Raw genomic sequence first — 22,969 nt, 5'->3', positions numbered from 1 at the left:
GTTTCTGATCAGCCCTGTGCAGAACTCCATGGCTAATGCCATGTAAAATCTCAGCAAGCCTCAGTGGCTTTGTTCACTTGCAGATGTTCTGAAGGAATAAGTAGAAACCGTGACAGAAAACACAGTGTGATCTTGATACCACACACTTGTTTGCTGCATGAAAAACTTATTTTTTTCAGGTTAGAGATAATAAGTGTCAGACTGACTTGGATAATTATGACTGCTCCACTCAAACATCAAAATCTTCACCCGAATGAGTAAACTGTTGGAGTGGTGTTTAGGCCTTCAGTACTTAAAAAGCTGACTCGGGCTTCCAGCTGACTCTCCTTCTGTCAGACAAACAAGAACCTGCTTTTCCATCCCCAGGTAAATGTGTGCTGCCTGCATCCTTTACATATAAACTACATATAGCTAAGAATAAACTTGGGAAGAAATTGCCAATAAACAATGGTTTCTTGAAGCAGTGGCAAGCTAGAGGAGTCTTCTAATAGAAGCAACAATGCCAAGCCCTCGGCCCCAAAGCAAGATTTCCTTGCAAGGCTGGATGGAGCCCAGCCAGTTTACAAAAGACTGCAACAACTGCAGGACCTGGGGCAAGCGTCTGGGCAGCTCCCCTCCTTCCTGCAGCAGTGCTCAGACCTCATTTATAACCTGAACCTACTGGCAGAGCTGGAATGATGTGCTTCTGGGTCAGCAGCACCCCGAATTCCCAGCATGATGCAGGCTGACATCACCGAGGGTTTCTTGTCTTGCTGCCCTGCTCCTGTGCAGCTCCACCACTCCAATTACCGTCAGCTCCAGCTGTTTGTCATCAGGCAGTGAGGAGGGTGACGCTCCCTGAGGGCTGCCTGGAGCCAGCAGGGAGGGTCTGCTGCCTGCAGCCAGCTGCAGGAATGCAGCACAATCTGTTGGACCTGTCAGAGTGACCCCAGGTAAACCTGCACACACCAGCCCCTCCACCTCCTCTGGCTGAGTGTCACAGGCTGAGATCAGGAAGGAAAAGCAGGGGTGGCTTCAGGCAGATCCCTCTGAACATTCCCCCTCTCTCTGCAGAACAAAGTCCTCTCCCAAGACCTCGAGGGGAGGCCTCACCCACTTGTCTGACAGCCGAGGGCGTGGGCACTAATTGGGTTTACAGGCGTCCAACCACGCAGAGTAACCTACTGCCTGCTCCCCAAGGAAGCAGCTGAGGAGCACTCCCTGAAGACTGGGACACTTTTCCTTCTTTCTTCTTCAGACAGGGCCTCCTGACCCAAGGATGTGCTCAGGAGCTGCTGCTGTTACCCCTCCAGAGTAGTGCAACTCCTCCAACAGCTGTTCTGTGGGAACCCAGGAAATTCCCTGGAAGACTCGAGCCCATGTCCAGGGGGCTCGGAGACCTTGGCACAGAGCCCAAGACCCCTGTGCCTTTGATTTAACCCTTGGAAAAAAACAATTACCAACCTTTATATGAAGAATTACAAGCCACGAAAGTTTAAGTAGAATGATAGAGAATTTATCACGGGGTGAAAAATAGAATTTTTGGGGTTTTTAGAGTGGGAGTTCAGGGAGCAAGATGGAGGAATTGGGGCGTGTCCAGCCTTTCTCCTTCTTCTTGGCACTTTTGGGTTGGTTTAGAGTAGAAGCTCACTGTCTAACATAGGTGATAGCTATTGGAAAATAATTGTAAATATTGTTCATGTAGGTTTTAGTATAAAATGATAACACTGCCCCGGGGGAGGCAGAGTGCCTTTGACTGTCCTGCTGAGTGGACCTCGGTGAGACAGGAGAAAAAATTTCACAAACAAGATACAATAAACAACCTTGAGACTGAGAAATGAAGAGCCCTGACTCCTTCTTCGACTGCCAAGCTGAGAACAAACACTTTCTAACATTTCTTGGTGTGACAGTGACCAGCTAGAGACCCTGAGACTGTTCCACCCACCCAGCCTGAACCTGGGGTTCCCTGGCACAGAACACCCCAAACTCTGACCTCTTCTACTGCACACAACCTGGCAGGACAATCTGGCCAAACTGTGCCCATTCCTGCACACAACACCTGTGTTTTCCATTTTATAACCCGACCTGCAACAAATCCCCTGGGTGTTAGGGCGAGCACCACACCAAGCCACAGGATGCACGGCCAACTTCCAAACCAGCCGTGTTTGTTTGTGTGGTGGGAAGGAGCTGAGAAGCTGGGGTGGCACAGCTCTGGGGGAGCTGGCACAGCAGCCAGAGGCTGGTGCAGGAGCCAGGATGCCAAGGCTGGGGAAGGAGGCTCTCATAGGAACAGGGTGCCCAATTTGGAGGCAAGCTGGCAGAGGAGCCGGTGGAGGAGCCGTGTGTCGGAGGAGCCCCCAGGCTCCATCTCGGGGAAAGGACAAAACCCTCGCTGGGGGCTGCCATGGAGCCTGGAGCCGCCTAGCTTCGGCTGTCGACACCCAAACGCTTCCCCAAGGGGAATCACTTTCGCGAGGAGAAGAAAATCTGCGCGGTCCTCCCGCCAGTCCCCCCAAACAGCGCTGTTTTAAAGAAATCCCAGTCTCGCCACGGCGGCCCCCCTGGTTCCCCCGTCCCGGCTCGGCCCCGGCAGGAAGGGGAGGGACCCGCGGCCGCCTCAGCCGCCCGTGGAGCTGCGGGACCCCGGGAGCTGCTCCTGCCCGGGATCGGCATGTCCGGGACGGGCTGGCAGCCGCTGCCCGCGGCGGTAAGGCGGGCTCGGGGGTGCGGGGAGGGCTCTGCACAGGAGGAGGGCGGCGATGCCGCTCCGGCTGCCCCCGGTGCCCCGCGGGCCCGGCGGGGGAGCGGCTCCGCGCCGGCACCGCCCTGGGCGCGTCCCGGGCCGGGCCGGGCCGGGCCGGGCAGTGCCGGGCAGGGCGGGCAGCAGCAGCAGCACAGCAGCAGCGCCAGCGCCATGGCTTTCGCCCGCTGGTGGTACGCCATGGTGAGTGAGGGCGGGGAAAGCCCCGGTGGGGAGCCGGGATCATCCCTGTGGGGAGTTGGGACCACCCCTGTGGGGAGCCGGGAGCCCCGCGGGATGGGGCGGGCGGGATGCTCCGATGCTCCCGATGGTCCCCAGCGATCGGGATGGAGAAGGGAGTAAGGAAAGGGGTTGTGGTGCGGAGGGAGGCGAGACAGCGCCTTTAAAAACAATTAAAAAAAAAAAAAAGTGGTTCGAGTCAGCGCGGTGCGCACCAGCATCCCATCCGCTGTCAGAAAACGACACAGAAAACCGGGGATTTTGGGGCTGTTAGCAGTTTTGGTCGTCGCCCGAGTAACGCAGGCTCGCGGGGTGATGAAAGCGCGCTAGGAAGAGTAAGACGGGATTTTGGTGAGGGAATGTTGCTGCTTTGGGAGGAACTGCGCTGCGCCTTTTCCCAGGAGCTTGTTCTGCACGGCAGGTGGGTGGCCGGGAGGAGCCGTCGCTTGCCTGATGCTCCCCGAGCAAACCGCAGCCCTCTGACGGCTCTGTGTGGCTTGGGTGGACTTGGGTGCCTGCTCATCACTTTGACGAGCCCGCGACTGCTTTAAAAGATTTTGAAAAGACTTTAAGAAACTTTTATGACACGTTACGCATAGGAGGAAGCAGCTGGCCTCTGTGTGGAATGGTGAAAAGAAAAAAAAAATGTTTGCATTCTGTTAAAGTTTTACAGAAAGCATGTGTTGTGAAATGTTGGTTTCAGAGAAAATATCACTTTAACGCACTCCCTAAATATGTGATCAGGAAGATGAAACCTCTTGAAGTGATAACTGTACTTTTAAATTGCTCCGTGCAGCCTGGATCAGTGTTTTCAGGTATCAGTCATTGTGTCAGGTCAAATCACTGCAAGCCTCAGTGGCTTTGTTCACTTGCAGGTGTTCTGAAGAAATAAGTGGAAACAGTGACAGAAAACACAGTGTGATCTTGATACCACACACTTGTTTGCTGCATGAAAAACTTACTTTTTCCTAGTTAGAGATAATAAGTGTCAGACTGACTTGGATAATTACAACTGCTCTACTCAAACATCCAAATCTTCACCTGAATGAGTAAACTGGTGGAGGTGGCACAAAATCACAAAGGGAAAATTTTGAGAATTACTGCACTAAGCTGTGGAATGGATTTGGAAGGCCCCCTTAGCTCTGTGTCATTGCATCCAGGGGAAGAAAAGATACCAAGATGTGGCTGTGTGTGATCAGGTAAGAAAAGTTCTCCCAGAGCTGCTCCTTTGGGAACTCCTACCTGTGGTTGTTGGCACTTGGGACTGGAGTCCTCTCCTGAGCATGGGGAGGTAGGAGAGGCAGGAGAGGAGGGTGAGAGGGACAGACACAAAGGAGATTAAGGTTTTACCCCAAAGCTGGGGTTGGACGCAGTAAGAATCTGGATTTCACCTTTCCATTCTTCACCTGGCTGGATTGTAACTCCCCTGGCAACTCCTTGCATCTGACAGTTTTCCAAGCAGTGCCAAAGATCTCTGCCTTCCTCCCAGTTCCAGCTGAGAGCAAAAGTCAGATTCCCATCTCCTCAGATGTCTGTAATGCTGAGTTGAGTGACTTTAGCTGAGAATCTTGCAAGACTTCGCTTCTCACCCAGTTGCTGCACGTCCTCCCAGATGCTGCGCAGTGGCCTTACACCACAGGCTTGTTAATGCCTTCTAAATCTCCTGAGGTTTAGAGGGAATTTCTTGCAAGCAAAGCCTTTAGTGAGGGTTGGTTTTTTGTGCACATAGGTGTCTATTCAGTTGTTAGTAATGTTCTCTGTGCTTTTGCACCAGTTGCTCTCTAGTTTATGAGTGCTGCTTGAGTCAGAAGTTTAAAGGTGTGTCTTAATAGTGTGGTGACATTTTTCTGCACTTTAGAACAGGATGAAGATCTCAGGCTAAACCTTTTTGCTCATGGCACTTATGTATTTTTGTGAACATATGATTATGGGTAGGATGTGTGGTTTTGTTTTTGGTTCTTTTTAGTTAGTAAGGTTGGAAAATATTTTGAGCTTAAAAGCTGCAAGGAATTGTTAGCTCATGAGTTAAGCTAAAATTGTCACTTCAGCTGTACGCCCACTGTTGAGGTGAGGGAGCTGGAGCTGCTCTGATCCACTGCCTTGGTTATGAATCTGAATCTTTGGCACCATAAGGGAAGATGAGCAGGAAAAGGAAAGAGTGCCCAAAGAAAAAGTCAGCTTGTCGTCATCATGAGTAGTGAATATGAGTGAGCAGTGGATGTGCACTGTCCCACAAAACCTGAGCTTAGCCTTCTGACTAAGCAGATTGATTTACTGCCTGTTTTATTTTGTTGTTGTTTTTTGTTGTTTGTTTTTGAGGGATTTTGTGTTTGTTTGGTGTTTTTTTAATTTTTGTTTTGTTTGTTTTTGTTTGTTTTGTTGGGCTTTGGGGGTTTTTTTTTGCTTGTTTTGTTTTTGTTTTTATTTTATTTATTTTTGTATATTTAATTTTTTAGTGGAGGGTTCAAAGCTGGAAAATCCAGATAAGAAAAGAGCTGTTGAAGGGCATTATTGAAATGGGGTCCCTCATCATACCCTATGCATGAACTGTTCAGGGAACCAGCATGATTTCCTCAGGTGTACTGTGAAGCTGTGCTTTCCCAGGTTACCTCTTCAGGACAGGACAGATTTTCCTGCAAGGCAGAACTTTCACAGGCTGTTTTATGGTCTGAGGCCAGGGAATGAATTATCAAGGCTCTATGTGTACACAGTGCATTACTCAACTTACTGGGGAAAAAAACCAACAAAACTACTTTGGTCTGACCATATGTGCTTTGTTCCCTAAGTTGGAATGAACATATTTGGCCTCTGAGTCAAAGTTTCTTTATTTTAGATGCTGTTTGGCATTGCCTTCTGGAGGGAAGATGTAATGCTTTTGGTGTCTCTCTGTCTTGAGTTTAAGGGTAGCAAAGTTGTGGTCCTTGTCCTGGTCTGTTCTGCGTCCTCTCTGGGCACTGAAGCTGCCTAGATAATATAATAGCTGGATTATTATAATAATAGTTATTATTTAATAGCTGGATTGAGGATAATACTTGATTTTTGGTGCATTTTGATGCTGAGCGTATCCATGCAAGAAGAGAGCCTGATCAGCAGAGTTCTCCTTTAGCTCCTGAGCTTTATGGCAAGTGCTGGCTCTGAAATTCCTGTTCTGTGAGCAACAGGAGACTCACTGCTCTCACTGATATGTGTGCAATGTGCTTTTATTGTAGCAGTAAAAAGCACAGATAGCTGGGTAAATTGTGTCTCTACTGGAAGTGCTATTATGGAGCAGTGAATCAATTAATCTCTTACCTGAATAGGCAACCAATGGGGCTTGTTTTTCTTCTGAAGAGGCACATTTGGAACATGACTAGAACACTTCCAGTTTTAAAACTCATTGAGTGTCTTAGTCATAACCAAACTCATTTTAAAAACTTGAATTGTTAGAGGTTGTCCAAAACAATTACTGAAATTTTTGTTGCTGTAGTACTTTTTTTCAGCCTGCTGTAGTACATTTTTTCCTCCTGCTGATGTGCTGGAACTGATTTCTGTTGAAGATAGTGCAGTGATACATGGATCATTGCTTTCTCCCTATAGCCATGTAAAGAAAAATCTGCAGGAACTCATTACTTAGTGGATTAGCAGGCTCTACCTCCTGCTGCTCAGTCCCGAAAACAGAAGGGAATAAATGGGTCTTGAATCATCTCCTGTCTTTACTTAACGAAACAAACCAGACGTGAATCCTCCCTCCCAGATGTCTCAGTTGCTGTGGGAAGTTGCACCAGCTGAGACATTAGAGGGTAGCTCTATTATGTTGCCTTTTATATTAATTTATGCATTTCGCTTTTGTTATTTTTGAAAAGAGATGTTTTGAGGGACCACATTCACCACTTTTCAGAGATGCAGACAGTTCTAACATGCTGGGTACCAGTGAGCAAAATGTGATTTTCTTTGCATTGCTGCACATGGGAAGCTGCTGGGATTGTGCATCAGATTAAGTGAAAGGAAGAGCAGAGAAAAGATGCAGGAGGTTCAGGGATCCTGGAAGAACTGTAATTTCCTAACATGCACCTGTGCCTGAACGGTTGGAACATTTTTTTTTTTCTGTGTCAGCACCAGAATTAAAGCGATCATGGTAACAGCTTGCTTTCAGGCGAGGAGGGCTGGGCATAACAAACATTTCAGTGTGTCTGAGGGGAGTTCAGATGTTGGAGTGGGTTGCACACATCATGTTGGTGCCTCTGAGAGCTGTTTGAAGCCCGTGGTTCTGACATTTCCAAAACAAGCACTGGAGAGTGTTTTGCTGGTGAGGGATGAGTGATAAGCTGAATATCTTCCAGAACTTTTCACAAGAACAGTCATGTACAGCCCTAAGTGTCATGGCCTTATGACTGATTTCTCTTGAAGTTATGCAGCAGGCCCTGTAGAAATCCCCTCTATTAGTGAGAAGAAAAACTTTAAGTGTTCCCTGCTGTCATTTTGTGGTAGCTGAAAGGAATCATCCTTGCACTAAAAAGTTTGAGAATTTCTTTGTGTGGAAGATAAGACTTAAGGTCTAAATAACTACTCATCTATTTTCTCTGTTCACAGCATGGTGACAAGAAGGCAAATGAAGCTTCTTCCAAGGCAGGAGAGAAAAAAGCAGAGGCGGAAGAGGTAAATACAAGTGTTTGGATATATTAAGGAAAGTTGGCAATGAATTTCCTCCTGCGCTGATTTTTGCCTTTTGATAGCAGAGTAGTTTTTGGACAATAAACTCGTGACTCCAGACAGTCACTATTCATCCTAGGAATGTTTAGTTTTGTTTGTGTTGCTCAGCAGCCTACTGGAAATGGTTTTTTTTGCTTTGTTCATGTTTTACCTAATTCTTGGTATCCATGGAAGTTACCTCAGTGAGGTGCCTGCTGTGCAGTGCTGGGACAGTGTGGGACACATCTGATGGCCCTGGTACTTCATCTGCCCAGCAGCACAGGTGGAGGGAGTGCACCCTGATGCTTTCCACCTGATGGTTCATCCATCCTCAGCAGAAGCTGTGTGGGAAATAACTTTGCCTGAGCCTGTTTGACTGCACTGCAAATCAGGGTCAGTGAATGCTTTTGTGACAGTCCTCTGAAGTAGATGATTCAAGCAATTGCTTTTCTTTCCTGTCCAGAAAGCAAGGAAAACTTCTCCAGCCTGAGAATATGTTCCACCTTTCCTCTCCAGACAGCTTGTTTTTTTCATAAATACCATTGTGCATTTATACAATCTTGGTTTAATGCCATATTCTTTGACTGCACATTGTTCTTCCTATTAGAGCAGTGCTGACATTTTTTGTGGGAAGGGTGGGAGTTGAGGGCTGTAGTTCAGAGTTCTGGGGTTAATGTTTCTGACCTCTTATTGAGAAGATCTGTTTCCAGCAAAAACAAGACTTGCTAAAATTTATTTTCCAGATACTTCTGCTTTTTGAGTCCTTAGAATACTGCATATATGTTTACTTTTCTGAATTTCTTCATGTGTTTTATTTGTTCTATGCACTCTGCATGGTTTTTGATCTATTTCCACTTTTAAGTCCTTAAATTGGAATTAGATCAAAAACCTCTTCCAGAGACCCACTGAAGGGCACTGACTCCACTGTGACTCACACCTACCTCCAAAACACTCTGATTTGTTAAGCAGTTGAGGAAACAACTCAGAATCTTTCAACAGCTTTCCCAGGAGTCTGCAATGTTACTTTTTTTGTTTAAAAGTCAGAGATAATTCCTATAGCCTTCAATTTTTGAGGCATAAATTTGTAATGTATCTGTAGAGAGCTTTGGGCAATGTTGTCTAGAATATTGCGTTTGTTCACCTGCCTGCTGGAAAAGGTTTGGCATTAGAGAAATGACATGAAAATATTGATGTCTTTGAGGAGCTTGTATCCATACTGAAAGTAAAACAGTAGAATTAGTATTGTTGTTGTTTAACAAAAAATAACAACAAACAGCTCTTGTCTCTCAGATTCTTTGGGTATGTGGTCCTGAGGGGGTGAGAGAAGAAGGGTGGAGCTTTGAAAAGCAAATTTAGGAAGGGCCTGACAGTGCTTTGAGTGGGAGATGCCAGTTAGCCACAGCATCAAGTGGAACTCTGCATCAATACTCTTAGGGTGTAGAAGAGGCTTCTTAATCCTTTCTTCTTAAAGACAAGGGAGACTTAAAAGTAGACTGAGGAAAGCACAGCAGGTTTGCTGTAGATAGAAGCTTGTACAGTATGTAATTGAAAAGAAATAAAGGCAGTTCTTCATCAGTATAGGTGTCAATAGAAGTGTATGTGCTGTGTTGTATTAGGCATTTCTCCAGGACAAAGACTCAAGTCATAGGGATCTGCCTTAAAATCTTGATGTCTTGGTTGTTAGAACCTTTCATTTATTGAGTTCACCTTCTAGGGACAATCACTTGCTGAAAATCTCAAAAAAAAAAAAAAAACCAAAAAAAACCCAGCTGAGAATCTCATTTCAGCTTTACTGAAATGTTTTCATTCCTTGTGGATGTTATGTATGGGGGAAAATGGAAAAACAGAAACTTCCACAGACACTACGGGATTTGATCTAAGTTTCTAAGAAGAAGCTTAGATTGATGTAAAGATAAAGTACACAGACATTAAGCAGGAAAAGTATAAATTTAGATTTCTATAGTTGTGAGTAGGCCTTAAGTAAGTAAGAAACTATTGATAAGAAGGGCTTATAGCGTAGTAATGTAATTGTATAGGGTAAGCTAGGAGTTTAGAAGTTAAAATAGAAACGTGTGTAGGTGTGATAGTGGCCCATTGGATAAAAATATACTCGTTGCAACAGAAGTAAGTAAAATCGATAGGTTAAAAATGCACAATAAACTTTGTAAGTTTAAACTAAGTTATAATAGAAGAGTTATAATATAAACTAAGTTATAATAGAAACGTGTAGGTGTGATATAGTAGCCCATTGGATAAAAGTGCACTCGTTGCAACAGAAGTAAGTAAAAGGGATAGGTTAAAAAGCAAAATAAACTTTGTAGCAAGTTCCCATTGGATTAGAAAGTTATATATGGTCTTGTAACAAAGAACTTGTGACTACTTTGAGCTATGGCCAATTGCTTGCTCTTTAAAATCTCTCAGCCTTTGAGACTGATGTTTATCTGGGCAATAAATCGTTCTTAGCCCAACTGCAGTCCCATCCCTTCAAATAAAAGCACCGATAATAATAGGGAGGTGTTAACAGAAGAGAATTGGTGGCTGTTGCAATTGCTGGTTGCTCATGCAGGTGAAGCTGTGGCATTTTGTTGCAGCAGAAGGGAGTGGTGTGCTGCAGGTTTCCCAGATCTGTCCCTCTGCTCTCTCACTGTGATGGGACATTGTGGACCTGAGCCATGTGTTTGCAGCATGTCATTGCAAAGGGTATGGAGCAGTAAATTTCCTTTCCTCCCCTTGCTTCCTGGTGTGCCCATGCTCGGCATGTGAGGGACAGCTGGTGTGGTTTTATTTTATTCGCCATCTGGGCATTGTCTTCAGCTTACCTATGTGTGTGCCTTTCTACCAATTTCAGATCACTTCCACTTTTGAGGCCTTTGGGGCCCAAGTGCTCTAGAAGGTCTTGGATGCTAAAATATAAATGCTTTCAGGGGCAGATGGCTCAAAATCACTGAAGAAAAACCCAGGATGGTTTATAAAATACACTGAACTAAGAAATCCCTGGCCCACAGATTGAGTCTGGAAGAGTATTTAGAAGAAACATCAACATAGACCTGAACTGTTTTAACATAACTGGTTTTGTTTTCTTTCCTATCTGCTGCTGACCACTGCTATAGACAGGGGAGTGATAAAATTTATCCAAAATTAGGAAGGCAGGTCTTGCACTGTGGTGAGGCACATGGTCCTGCTGTCCTAACCTTGCAGTCAGTGCTGCCTGTCACAGGGCTGCCCTTGGGGCACAGGGTGTTCTGCTGCACAGCCACGTGAAATTCATGAAAACAGAGCAGAACAAGTGCTCACACTGTGTGTGGCTGTGCTTGAAACCCCCCTGCTCTGTGTTGATCCGTGTTAATAATGTGGAGAAAGATCTGTTCTCTTTTTACTGTCACAGAGGGAAATGCCAGGGAGAGATTCTGTGTCTGAGCAAAAGCCCAGTCTGTGCATGGCTGATGTCTGGATGTAAAAATGTGATAGGGAAAAGGAAGACAGAGTCATGTATTATAGAAATTGGAAGCTCCAGCTCAGAGTGAGGCCATAATTCACCAGGTACGGTGTGAAACAGGACCCTCTCTAACATGTCCTGGCATTTCGAGTTGTTCTTCTCAGGAATGTAGGCAGGACCTGTGCTGCTTCTTCAGCTCATTGTTCTTTACTTATCAGGAGATATATTATTACTTTGAAAGGATGGCAGTGATGATTGGTGCTAAAGCATCTCCATCCTTCTGGAATTGATTCTTTGCTCTGAAATCAGTGTGTCTGGGGTACTTTTTAATCCTGAGGCTTGCCACTTAAGATCCCTTATCCAGAAAAAGCATGAATGCTGAGTGAAGGCATCATGACTGGTGAAAATCTCGTTGGGGTGCCCACTGCTGGTCTGAGTTGTGGAAGTGCATGGGTAGGTTTTACCTGTGATGTTTGTGAGGTTTCTTTTTACTTTGGTGCCAAATTATTTATTTATATCTGCATTGTTTGTTTGTTTTCCTTCCCCTTTGTGCCTCACAGCGCCTTCGCACTGGCAGAGGGGATTGTGGCCTTAATCCATCCTCAGTAGAGGAGGAGGAAGGTTCTGGGAAGCACAGCAGCAGCTTCTTTATCTCTCTCCCTTTTCTGTTTTGGTGCTTCTTTTGGATAAAATGCCAAAGGTAGTTGAAAAATAACATTATTTCAGTTAAACTCTGGCACTTGCTGAGAGTTGTTGCAATGTGAGTGTCTGCCTTCAGAAGGAATAGAGGGTGATTGCTCCTCAAGCTGTTCTTGAATGAAGGATTGATAGGGGGAGGCTGAAATGCTGCTGATGGTTGTCAAAAGCGTTTGCAGCACAGAGATTGCACATCCTTCCCTCTTGTGGGTTTTTTCCCCCTCAAGACAAGTGTACTGTAAGCATTCTTACTACAATCTTGCAACGAACACTTGAATGTTGTCGTCCAAAATGAACACTAAGTCCACTTTTCTGGACACCAGTCTTAACACATCTTCCTTTGCAAATCAATTTAGCAGAAGAATGTATATTTCTTCTCCCCCTTATTAAACCTGCAGAATTAATATTCCACTCTGAAACAGTGCTCTTCCTTTTGGAAGCCACTGCTAAAGTAAAGAGTAGATTCTGAGTACCTGTGTGCCACAGCTTTTATTCCTTCACACACAATTCTTTACAGGTCCATAACCCATTTAATTCATTCCATAAAGAAGCTGTGCTTTGATAATTCATTGTCTCTGTTGATATCAGGTTGGGAAGCAAGGTGTGGGCACAGCAGCAAGGTACTTCTTCTCTTGTTTGTGTCTGAGAATGTCACAGAAGAAAAACACTCTTCTAGTTCTTGGAGGGGGAGAAGATGAGAACAGCTCTGATGTGTTTGTCAATAAAGGATATCTGAGCTGGTTTGCGTGGAGGGAACATCTTGGGAAACACCCAAACATCCTGATTTTAATCAGGGGGAAAGAAGGATAAACCTGAATTGAATGATAAACATTGAATGATGTGGCCAGTTCTCCTGCTTTTACAAATGTAGGAAGGGATACCTGGATACCAAAGAAGTTGCTGTTGAAAGATGACTCTGGGAACTAAAATATATATTACTCCATCTGCTGTGGTCAGTATTCACTGGGTGATGCTCATTTGATATGGTGGCTTCAACTTCCACATGACTCATCTCCAAGGAGTCTTTCTCTGTTGCAGAGGAGAATTTATTTTGTTAATTTTTCTTCTCTATCTTTTATTGCTGTTTGGTTTACCACTAAATAATTATTGGCATTAACATTTTTTTCCTAATTCTGTTTAGTTGATTAACACAACTTCATACTCTGAACAAGGATTTATTTCACTGTGTTTGAGCTGGTTCTGATTTTGGAGGAGGCTTTTATTTGGTTATTTTTATTGTTTTTTAGGGGAACATTGTGGTTTTTTTCTTGTTGCTTTTTTTCTTTTTTGTGGGGGTTTGGAAGGTGGGATTTTTTGTTTCTGGTTTTTGGTCTGTTTTTTGGATTTGGTTTTTTTTGGTTTCAGGGGTTCTTTTTGGTTTTAATTTTGGGGGGTTGTTTGGCTTTTTGTATGTTTATTTGTTTGGTTTTGTTTTGTTTTTTCTAATTGTTAGTTTGGTTTGGTTTGGGGGGGCTTTTTTTGTAGCTCAGACTTGCTGGGAGGTGGGGAAAGCTACCCTTGTGTCTGAAATTCTTGAGCGTGTTGGTAAGATATCATAAAGACTCCCTTCTCTAAAAGAGTACTTCATGGATTTGTGGAATTCTGTGATTCTGTGGTATTTTCAGAGCATCACAGTTCTGTCAGACATAGTCTTGAAGGTAAAACTTGAACACTGTGAACCCTGAGCATGAGGTGGCAGTCAAGATCTGTGGTGCTGAAGGTGTGCCCACAATTCTGATTGCTCTGCAGAGTATTGCTTTTATTTAATTTTTTTTTGTGATTCTTTTATGCTGACTCCTTGTTTTTTAAAATTTTCTCTTTAAAAAGGGGAGGCAAGCACTTCAGAGTTTGAGCTACTCGGACATCTTAATTAAAAGCTGAAGGATTTTTGGGTAATGCTCATTACAGAGAATTCAGTGCACTGTGTCAGAGACAAAGCCAAAGGTGTTCTGCATCTCAGGACTGTCTCTGCAAAATTAGAAATGTATCACACTTCCATCGCCTGCATGCAGGTTCATTACCACCTCGGCTGGAGCAGTGCTTCCTTCCTTAGGGAGTTAAAAATGCTCATTTTATCCAGAGCTACAGAATATGTGCAAGGAGACTGTCTGCTCCTTTAGGCATGTGTGGAGAAAATATGGATACAAACCTGACTGACTCATGATGGAGGGAGCTGTGGTGAGGCTCTAAGTTGTCTCTGGGGTGTTTTTAGGGTCTCTCTGGGCCTTGCTGCTGATTTTTCCTTTAACCACATCCCTCAGCCTGGGCCAGTCTGTAATGGGCAGCACTGAGCACTGGAGCTCAGTGGCTGAGCAGGAAGGTCCTGGGCTGGAACACTCCTAACATCCTTTTAACAGGCAAAAAACAGTGTTAGCCTGCAAAAAACAGGCTTTGCAGCATCCTGTGGAGTCTTACTGGAATGTCATTTTATTTCCAGCATGATTCTGGATGTAAGATCCCTCTTAGTTTCAGTTGGTACCAGATTTGGGGCATATTTTGTGTTCGTATTTTTTGGGTTCTGTTTACTGGGTGGATACTTGGTGATTTTGAAGAACTGGCAGCTTGTCTTTGCTTTTATTGCTTTCATTTGGGTCATATTTTGTTAATCTTGTGTATATGTCCCTCTGCCTCGTTTCTGGATGTGACTGCTGAATGTGCATCTTTGCTCAAGCTTTTTTTTTTTCAAACAAAACCAGGAAGAGGAGGAACTCCAGGTGGTATGACTTGAATGGCAGAGGTCTCTGGATCTCCCAGATTGTTACAGTTCTGGTGTCCCATCCATTGAGAACTGGTGCTTCTGACTTTGTTGGATCTCTGGTCCTTCTGCAGCCTGCCCTGCCTGTTGTAATGTGAAATATTAAATGCATTGTGAATCTTGTGCTTCTTAGAAAAAACATAATTTTGCCCTTAACTTTGTATCTTTACTTCCCTGCCCGAGGATGTTACCTCCTAGGTGGTGATTCACATTCTGTCGGAGCAGCAATAGCTTTGCCCCTCTTGTTTTCATGATTCTTTTTGTGTACATACTGTTGCTTTAACTGTTAGCTTAAAATGGAGTCGCCGTGCCACAGGAAATGGCACAGATTTATGTGTTGTCCATAAAACACTGCTGGAAAATTCAGGCTATTCTGGGTGTGCACATTTCTGAGCTCTGAAATGTGCCTGTGTGAATTAAAGTTACGTAGGAGAATTCATTTTATGACTCGCCTTGCAAAAATGTTCTGGGGGACATTTTTAAGTGTGCTTTTTCTTTTTTTAATTCTTTGATTTCATTTGGGGTTTGTTTTTTTTTTTGTTTGTTTTGCAGTTTTACTTGGCTTTTCCTTCATCAACATTTCTGACCTTTATTATGTGATTTTTATTTTTTTTTTCTAGAAGAAACAAGCAAGTGCTAATGTCAGCCAGCCGCCCAAAACAGAGACAAGTGGAGCAGCTGCTTCTGCTAAGGTAATGTGTGTACTTAAGGAAATGATACTTTTTTAGTTTTTTATTATATTTGTATTATATTTTTATATTTATATATATATATTTTATATATATATATTTATATATACAATAAATAAAAATTTAATATTTATATAGAAATTAATATATGATATATATTTTTATATTTTTTATATTATATTTTTATTATATGTTTTTACAAGTGAAGAGAATGTGGTGTGATTCCATCTCTTTTTTCTCTCTATTTTCCATCCTGCATTGGGATGGAAAATTATTTGTTTGCCCACATTCAGCACCACAGGGGTGCTCCTCATGACTTGCTAGAAATTGTAACCTGCCGAAAGGAAAGGGGAGCACAAGGCAGCAGAGTGCCAGTGTTGACATGGTGAGGAAATAAATGGTAACAATTCTCCCTTTTCACATGTTCTTTGTCAGTCTCCCAGTTATTTTAAAGAATCCTGGCCCTGTTGATGCCAGTGGGCACCTTCATTATTTGACTTTTGGGGGTGCTGTGTTTCTTTTTTCACTTTGAGGTGTTCGTATTTTTTTGGGGGTTCTGTTCTGAACTTGGTGAGTTTGAAGAGCTGACAGCTTTGCTTTCATTGCCACCAGAGCAGTCCAGCTGACCATTCAAGCAGCATTTTAAAGCTGAATGGCCAAGGAGTGCAGGTGATATTCTCTGAGGGCAAGCAGGGTGCTCAGGTCTTGCAAGGTGTTGAAGGAGGGGGTTGAAAACGCTCTTGCTGGTGCTGCACCTGGTAGCCGCTGTTGTGCGCATAATTGTCACAGGGGATGCAAATCACTTAAAAGAGAAGCAGCAGTGTGTTTTATTGAGGTAAATAAACATTTTTTGATGGAATTTAGTGAAGTTTGGGGTAAAGTTTAACTCCAGCTGCAGTCCAGGGAGAACTCAGACTGGGCCCATTTTGATGGCAGCATTCAAGAGTGAGGCAGCTGGGTGCTGGTCAGCAGTGCAGACAATATTAATGTCTTTTTTTACTTCTGGTACTGTGTTCTCTACTTTAATTACCTTGACATTCTGTGTTTGAGAAGCACCTTTTGACATATTTCTGAACCCACCTTCACTCCCATGTGTGAGCCAGGGGCTTTCCAGCTCCTCAGTTCACACCCAAGATGTGGAGCTGGCTCAGAGGGGATCCACCACAGTGTTCCATGTCTGGAGGCAGCCTGTTGTTGGAAGAAAGTTGTTTCTGCTTTTGAATGGGATTTTTTCACTTTCTCAATCAGTGGTTTTGTAACATAATACACCTAAAGATACTTGCATGCTTCCTAAGTGATTTATTTTTCCTTTATAGTCCTCCTCAGAGAGAAGACAAAGATGTAAATTCTGTTGTCCCTTTGTTTCAATGTTCCTATCTATTACTAAAGACAGCCCAATATTTTAATTTTTTTTTCTTTCTATTCCTTGCACTTTGCCAAGGTTTACTCCTCCTACTCAACCTGGATGTCACCAGCTGCATGGTCCCAGGGATTCTTACATCAAATTTGCTGACTAACACATTTAATTTTTATTTCTTTTTTCAGTATATGTTCTTTCTATGATAAATAGAAAGAAGTTTTAAGTGTGGAAGGCACAATTCATACATGCTATTAAGCCTAGGAACTGGAAGGTAGTGTCATGAAAATAATGCAATGGAATTTTCAGGAATTGCTGTGTATTAGGTTTTGGCAACATAGATTGTGTATTTTAGCAGTACTCTTCATTTTCTGTGACATTCCAGCATACTTACTGTAAAGATTATGTACTATGAATATACTCACCTCATACTATCTAATATTGACTTTTAATCAGCAGCTAATTCAAGTTCACCCTTTTCAGTTCAGCCATTTCCACCATTTTTCACTTAGGCTGAATCTTCTGTTAATTGTAACTCTTACTCTCAACAATCTCCTGTGATCCTCTAGTGTTACTTAAAATAGAGCAAAACTCAGAGATTTACTGTAGTTTGTGCCACCTGTACCTTTTTTCAAGCCATTTGTCTGGCTGTTTTCTTTTCTGCATTTAATTTTGTCTCTAAAAATATCTATTGAAAACAATAATTTTGCAGGGTTTGGGGTTTTTTTTAAAAACAGGAATTTTACAGGAAGGGAAGTATTTCTTGAAAAGTCAAGGCAGCACTTTCTGCTTTCCTGTGAAACCAGATTGAATCTTTTAGTGCAGTTAGAAATACTCCACCAGTTTTTGGACAGTTTCAGACCACTGTTTCTTCCATTATTTATTTCTCCCTGATGTAGCTTTAATAATTCTGCTGGTTAGTAATACTTACTTGTCATTATTTATCCCATAGATAAATTTCTAAGTCCTTACCAGAGGCAAGGGAGGTGGGATTGTTGAGTTGCTCCAGCTCATGCTTTTTATTCTTTTAACCAATTCCTGCCTTATGGTGAAATAAAACTGAAGAGCCAAGAGGGGGTTTGCTGCCGGCACAACAGACCTGAGTAATTTTTCCTTCAGCTGGAAAGCCATAATAGCTGATGGCTTGTGTGAAAAACGCAAATCACTTGTTTTTAAAATTTTAAAAGTTTAATAGTAATAAAATGGTTAAAAAGAACAGTAACACAATTAGAGTAATAACAATTTGGACAAATTGAATTAGGACAATATGAGACAATAGAAACAAAGAGTTACGGACGTCCGGGTGTCTTTTTCTGGGCATCACGACCTGGAAAAAAGACCCACGTTAACAGAGGATTAACCCTTAAGAACAATAACATGTTGCATATTCATACACTTCATACGTGATGCAGAAATTCCATTCAAACACAGGATTCTCTCTGATCAGTGCCAACTTCTTCCCTCTAATCCTAATAGCGCCTCCAAGGTGGGAAGAAGTTTGTTTCTTGCGATAAGAAGGTAATAAATTCTTTTTCTCTGAAAGATTTAGGTGTCCTGTGGCTGCTATCTCACTGCAAGTCCTTTCTTTTAAACAAAGCATCTTACATAGCATAGTTTCTATTTTAACAATTTTTATAACCTAAAACTATATTTAACACAGTACTTAAAAAAATACAGCATTGCTTTCTAACACAACACATATAATATTCATTTTAATATTTGCGAAAAGCCAATCATAAAATACATGCATTTTTCACAGCTTGTTTCTTCTGGGGTTTCTGGCTTTCAGGTGCAGGAGCTCGTGTGTGGGGAAGGATTGTCACTGTGTGTGATTGTCCAAGGGAGGGCACTCAGCTGCCTGGCTTTGTTTTCGTACACTGTCCATCGGGAATGCAGTTCTCTGTGGCTTTGCTCTCTGTTGTGTCACTCTGGAGTTCCTGGAATTGCAGGCAGTGTTTAGTCACTGCCTCTGCTCCCTGTGTTCTCGCAGGGGTGTTAATTGTCTGCCCAAGTGTCCCTGTGGTGCAAGAAGTGCTGCCCCTCCTGCCTCCTCCCCTGCACCAAGGCCGCTCAGAGGCTCAGTCAGCAACCTGGACATGCCCAGATTTTGTGTGACTCAAACCCAAATGGACAATTCAGAGAGGCTGCACTGAGGCAGGTGTTCTGACTCCTTTGTTTCTGTGAGAAAACTTTCTTTCCTCTTTGATGGGGGAGCGCTGTTCCACTGCTGGTTTGCACCAGGGTGGGTTTTCAGTGAGCTCCTGGCTTGGCAGGTAAATGGAGTGGAAAGGGAGGCTCAGGTAAGGCTGTCATCATCAGGAGTGTTCACTGGGTTGCCTAAGAGCAGCGTCTTCGGTGCTCACACTGGCTACCAAGGTGCACAAACCAGGTCATGGCTGCCAGCATTGGCAGGCAGCAGTGGGGAGGAAAAACTGAACTCACCTCCTCCCTCTCCTGCCAGCGCTGCTGTGTTCCCTTTCACAGCCTTTAATGAGGATTTTGCCGGTTTCACAGCCCCCAGGAAAGCCAATTTCAACCTCAGTGTTCAGTCGTGCCTATTAATAGAAGGAACTAATACTTGAACACAGCTGGATCCAGCCACCCTTCCTGGATCTTTGTGTTCTTACATGGTATTTCTGCTGATAACAGATGGAGTTTTGCTGCTTTTTATGTAGCAGATTTTTTTGCATTGCTCCTAATGAGTAATTATTTTCTTTTGCTGGCTGGCTGCTTGGAGAAGTGTATTACTTCCATTACTGTATTACTTCCATGGCCTATTGAAGCAGTGCTGGGAGAGCTCAACAACAGTGGTGGAAACGCAGTAATAGTTATTATTATTTCCAATTTTCAGAGCTGCCTTCTTGACCTTAATGATTTAAGAAATTTAAGGTTAATTACTTTAGGCTGGCACCCAAATTAACATTGTTTTAAAGGGGAATTCTTTCTGCTTTCTCATGCAACAAACAAGAAAACAAGGAAAAAGAAGAGAAGTTGATAAGTATCTTTGAGTGAAATCCCTACTATTTTTGAAGCAGGCAAATTTATCTAGTTTATCATCAAAAGTGATCCTTACTGTCAGTGGTTTTTTTCTGCTACACACCTTATTAACTACCAACAGATTTTTATTTTGTGAGCTTTGCAGATGCACCTTATTTTAAAGGAAGAAATTTTTGAGCAGGAGGCATCTGAAGTCACAGGATTGTTTGGGAATGTCCACAGAAATACATAAATTTGTTCTTACATTCCCAGTCATATTGTGAAGGTTGGAAAGGCTACCTCTAAAATCTGAGATTATTCAGAAAAATAACAATTCAGGCTGCCTGAGGAGTTAGTTTCCATGTTCTCTCCGGGGTGTGTGTGTGTCATGACACAGAATCACAGTTTATAGGTGTTCTGCAGCAGGGCTGTGGCAAATCATGGGGCTCTTCCTGGGAGTTGCCCTCAGAGCTGTTGGCAGCACGTGAAAGTCAGGAGGGCTGTGCCAGTGTGGAGAACAGTGCTGGCTCTCTTGGTGGCAGAGGCATGCTAAAAATAGGCCTAAACATTAAAAATTGGAAGCTGCTGTAGTACAAAAGGTGCCTGGCTTTGTGTAATGATACAGGATTTGCAACTTGTAGAGCTGTGCAGTGGTCAAAATAGCACAAACCCTTTCACAAAGAAAAAATTCTCTGCTTCACTCAGAAGTGGGATATTTTCTTCATCAGTCTGCAGATGTTCGTCCCTTTCTAATTCCCTTCCAGGGCTGACTTATTTCTTATTATTTGCTCAAGATAAAGGGCAATACAGAGGCTATTATGAAAAAGTGGCTGATGGTTTTGTTAGTGGTGCAGGGCTTTTTCTTTAAAAAAAAAACCAAAAAAAACCTCTGCCATAATACCAAAGGTATTGAAAATTTGATTGTATGGCAGAAAGAAACTCAAGAGCAGATCACTATTAGTATTTCAAGAAGTATTTGCTAATTTCTAAACTAATAGAGATCATTTGGGTTTGTTATGCTTAAAAATAACCCTACTCAGTCAGGTTTAGGCCTTAAGTGGACAAACCCATCTCAATTACTTTCAATTAGTAACATCCATGTACTCAGAGAGCCTGGGTAATCAGTCCAAATTTAGAAACTTGTAATGGGGCTGAGGGGAAATGCGTAGGTTCCTCAAAAACCAAAAGGTGGGAGGCAAATTCTGCATTTTGGATGCTGAATTCAGCCTCACCTGTGCTTTTGCTGTGTGGTGCCAGCTCAGTGGCAGCTGTCCCTGCTGGGGCACCCTGGTCGGGAGGGGTTTGCTCTGCTCTGCTCACTGTGGGAGCCCAAACCTGCAGGTCTGGGTGCCCTCCCCGTGCTGCTGGGTGGGGATTGTGTGGCTCAGCTCAGCCCTGGGCCTTGCCAAGGGCTTGGCTTGGCCGGCAGCTCCCGGAAGCCACAGCCCCAGCGAGGAGCAGCCCGTGTCCCTGCGTGCAGCAGAGCAGGAGCCACACGTCCACCGAGTGAGTCAGCTGTTCCTGCTCCTTCACTCTCCTGCATGAGGTTTGTTCTGTCTGTGCTGCAGTTTTCTTTTTTTCTTTTTTTTTTTTTTTCTTTTTTTTTGCTTGTTTTCTGCCCTTTCTCCCCCTCTTCTGGGAATTCTGCGGGCTGAGATAACGCCAGCTGCCAGCTCGGGGCTTTCTGGCCGTGCCTGCCCTGTCAGCAGGCTTGAGGCATTCCAGAGCAGCGTGTAGTTAGTGAGCTTTTGAATTTATTTACTTGAATATGCTGGAAACAGCCTTTTCATTCGCCACATGACGCGGCGGTTTGGGGAAGAGAAGGACAAGGAAGAGCAAGCTTTGAAAGCGGTGTCTAAGTTGTTCTGTATTTACATTTCTGTTTTGGGGCGGGGTTGGGGTTTCTTCCTTGCTCACAGCCCACGCTGTTCTGGCTTCCAAAACCTGTGTGATTTTTTTTTTTTTTTGGCATTTATTTTTATAGGCTCTACTAATGCAGAGCCTATGAGCCTGTGCAGAGTATTGCATAGTCAGGGTGTGGTGATCTGCAAGAGCAACTTCTTGTTTGAACTGTGCTCAGGTATCAGTAGTTTATTGCACTTAAAATATATGTTTTAGATATGTTTTAGTGTATCTAAAGTATACTAAAAGTATACTAAAATATACTAAAAAAAAAAATACTTTTCAATGAATGGTATTGTTTCTGGAATAGTGAAAGTTAGATAGGTAGGCATTACTGAAGTAATGCTACTGTTTGATTATTGCTGGTAATGTTGTTTCTCTTTTGGAGATAGTTAAAGTAGTGCATGAAATAGCCCAGAATTTTTAAACATTGCAGACACCTCTGTTGAGTTCTTGATATTTTTTTCCCTTTTTTTTTTGGTATCTAATTTCCTCAATGTTGTATTTTTTTTTTAGATTTATATAATACAATTTAGAATATATTTAGAATACAATTAGAACTTTTGCATTTCTGTGTTAGACATTTTCTTTTCTAAAGTGACATTTGTTACACTCAGTCTTTTATATAACAATGCTTTCTTGAGTGTTTTTTTGGTTTGGGGCTTTGGTTTTTTTGGGTTTTGGGGGTTTTTTGGTTTCCTTTGAGTGGTTAGATATGTGGGGCATGTAGAGCTTGCTGAAAATTCCGTTTCTGATCTTGGAGTTGCAGAAATGAGCTCTGTGACCGGTTTTTCCTCACGGCTCTGGTTGTAGAGCTTTGCACATTAGGGGGACACTCCCAGTTTGAATTCTGGGCAAGGCTGTGCTGCCCTGGTGCCCCTTGGAGGACTGGGAGTGAGGGTAGAGAGGAAACCTCTATCTCCAGAAAGCAAAGGAGCTTTTTTATCACTGAGCTGCTCTCCAGCCTCTCCCCTGTCACCCTTTCTGCCCTTTGGTTCCCCGAGAGGAGGATGCCTGTGCTCATTAAAACTTTGGGGCTTTGTCCAGGGTCTCTTCTGCCAAAGGGAGAAGCTGGCATGGAGACAGGAGGGTGGCAGCTTTCAGCACTCTTTGGGAGCTCCTTAAGGCTCAGAAACCCTGCTGGCTTAATGGAAGAAGTCAGGTCTGTGCCTGCCTTTATGCCATGCTCAGCACAAGTGCTGGAACCACCTAGAAAATCAACATTTTTGATCCTCAGGAGGGAAGATCCCTGTGAGGCAGGATAAAACCTCAACAAAGTGGAGATTTCATATTTTTTAACTGAACCATAATGCAGTTATTCCTCCAGAGCTTGCTGAAGGCCCTTCTGAAGTGATTTTAAGTTGAAGCCAATGCTGAAGCAAGAAGTTCCCCAATCTGCCTCTTTTTAAGTGGAAATAATAAAACAATGTTGAAATTTTCTAAAATTATCTAAAAACAAAGCCCAGTGACACACCACCACCCCTGGTTATGCAGTGTTGCCCTTAGATGATATTTTAACAGCCAAGCTCTA

General features: G+C 43.3%; 1 protein-coding gene across 2 annotated transcripts in view; it reads left to right on the top strand.

The window, feature by feature from the left end:
• The first annotated feature begins 2,626 nt into the window (after positions 1-2,626).
• The window catches only part of CAST (calpastatin), a 51,726-nt gene continuing 31,383 nt past the window's right edge, over positions 2,627-22,969 (top strand). For both annotated transcript variants that reach the window (XM_054284127.1, XM_054284117.1), the window contains exons 1-3: positions 2,627-2,686; positions 7,529-7,594; positions 15,135-15,206. In XM_054284127.1, coding sequence (XP_054140102.1) covers positions 2,651-2,686; positions 7,529-7,594; positions 15,135-15,206 — 174 coding nt within the window. In that variant the 5' untranslated portion in view covers positions 2,627-2,650. The remainder of the gene's footprint in view (positions 2,687-7,528; positions 7,595-15,134; positions 15,207-22,969) is intronic.

The sequence above is a fragment of the Melozone crissalis genome, unplaced genomic scaffold (assembly GCF_028551555.1).
Source record: "Melozone crissalis strain CALT ecotype California unplaced genomic scaffold, PUWL_Pcris_2 ptg000005l_1, whole genome shotgun sequence".
Classification (NCBI taxonomy): Eukaryota; Metazoa; Chordata; class Aves; order Passeriformes; family Passerellidae; genus Melozone; species Melozone crissalis.
This window is presented reverse-complemented; position numbering and strand designations above follow the sequence as displayed.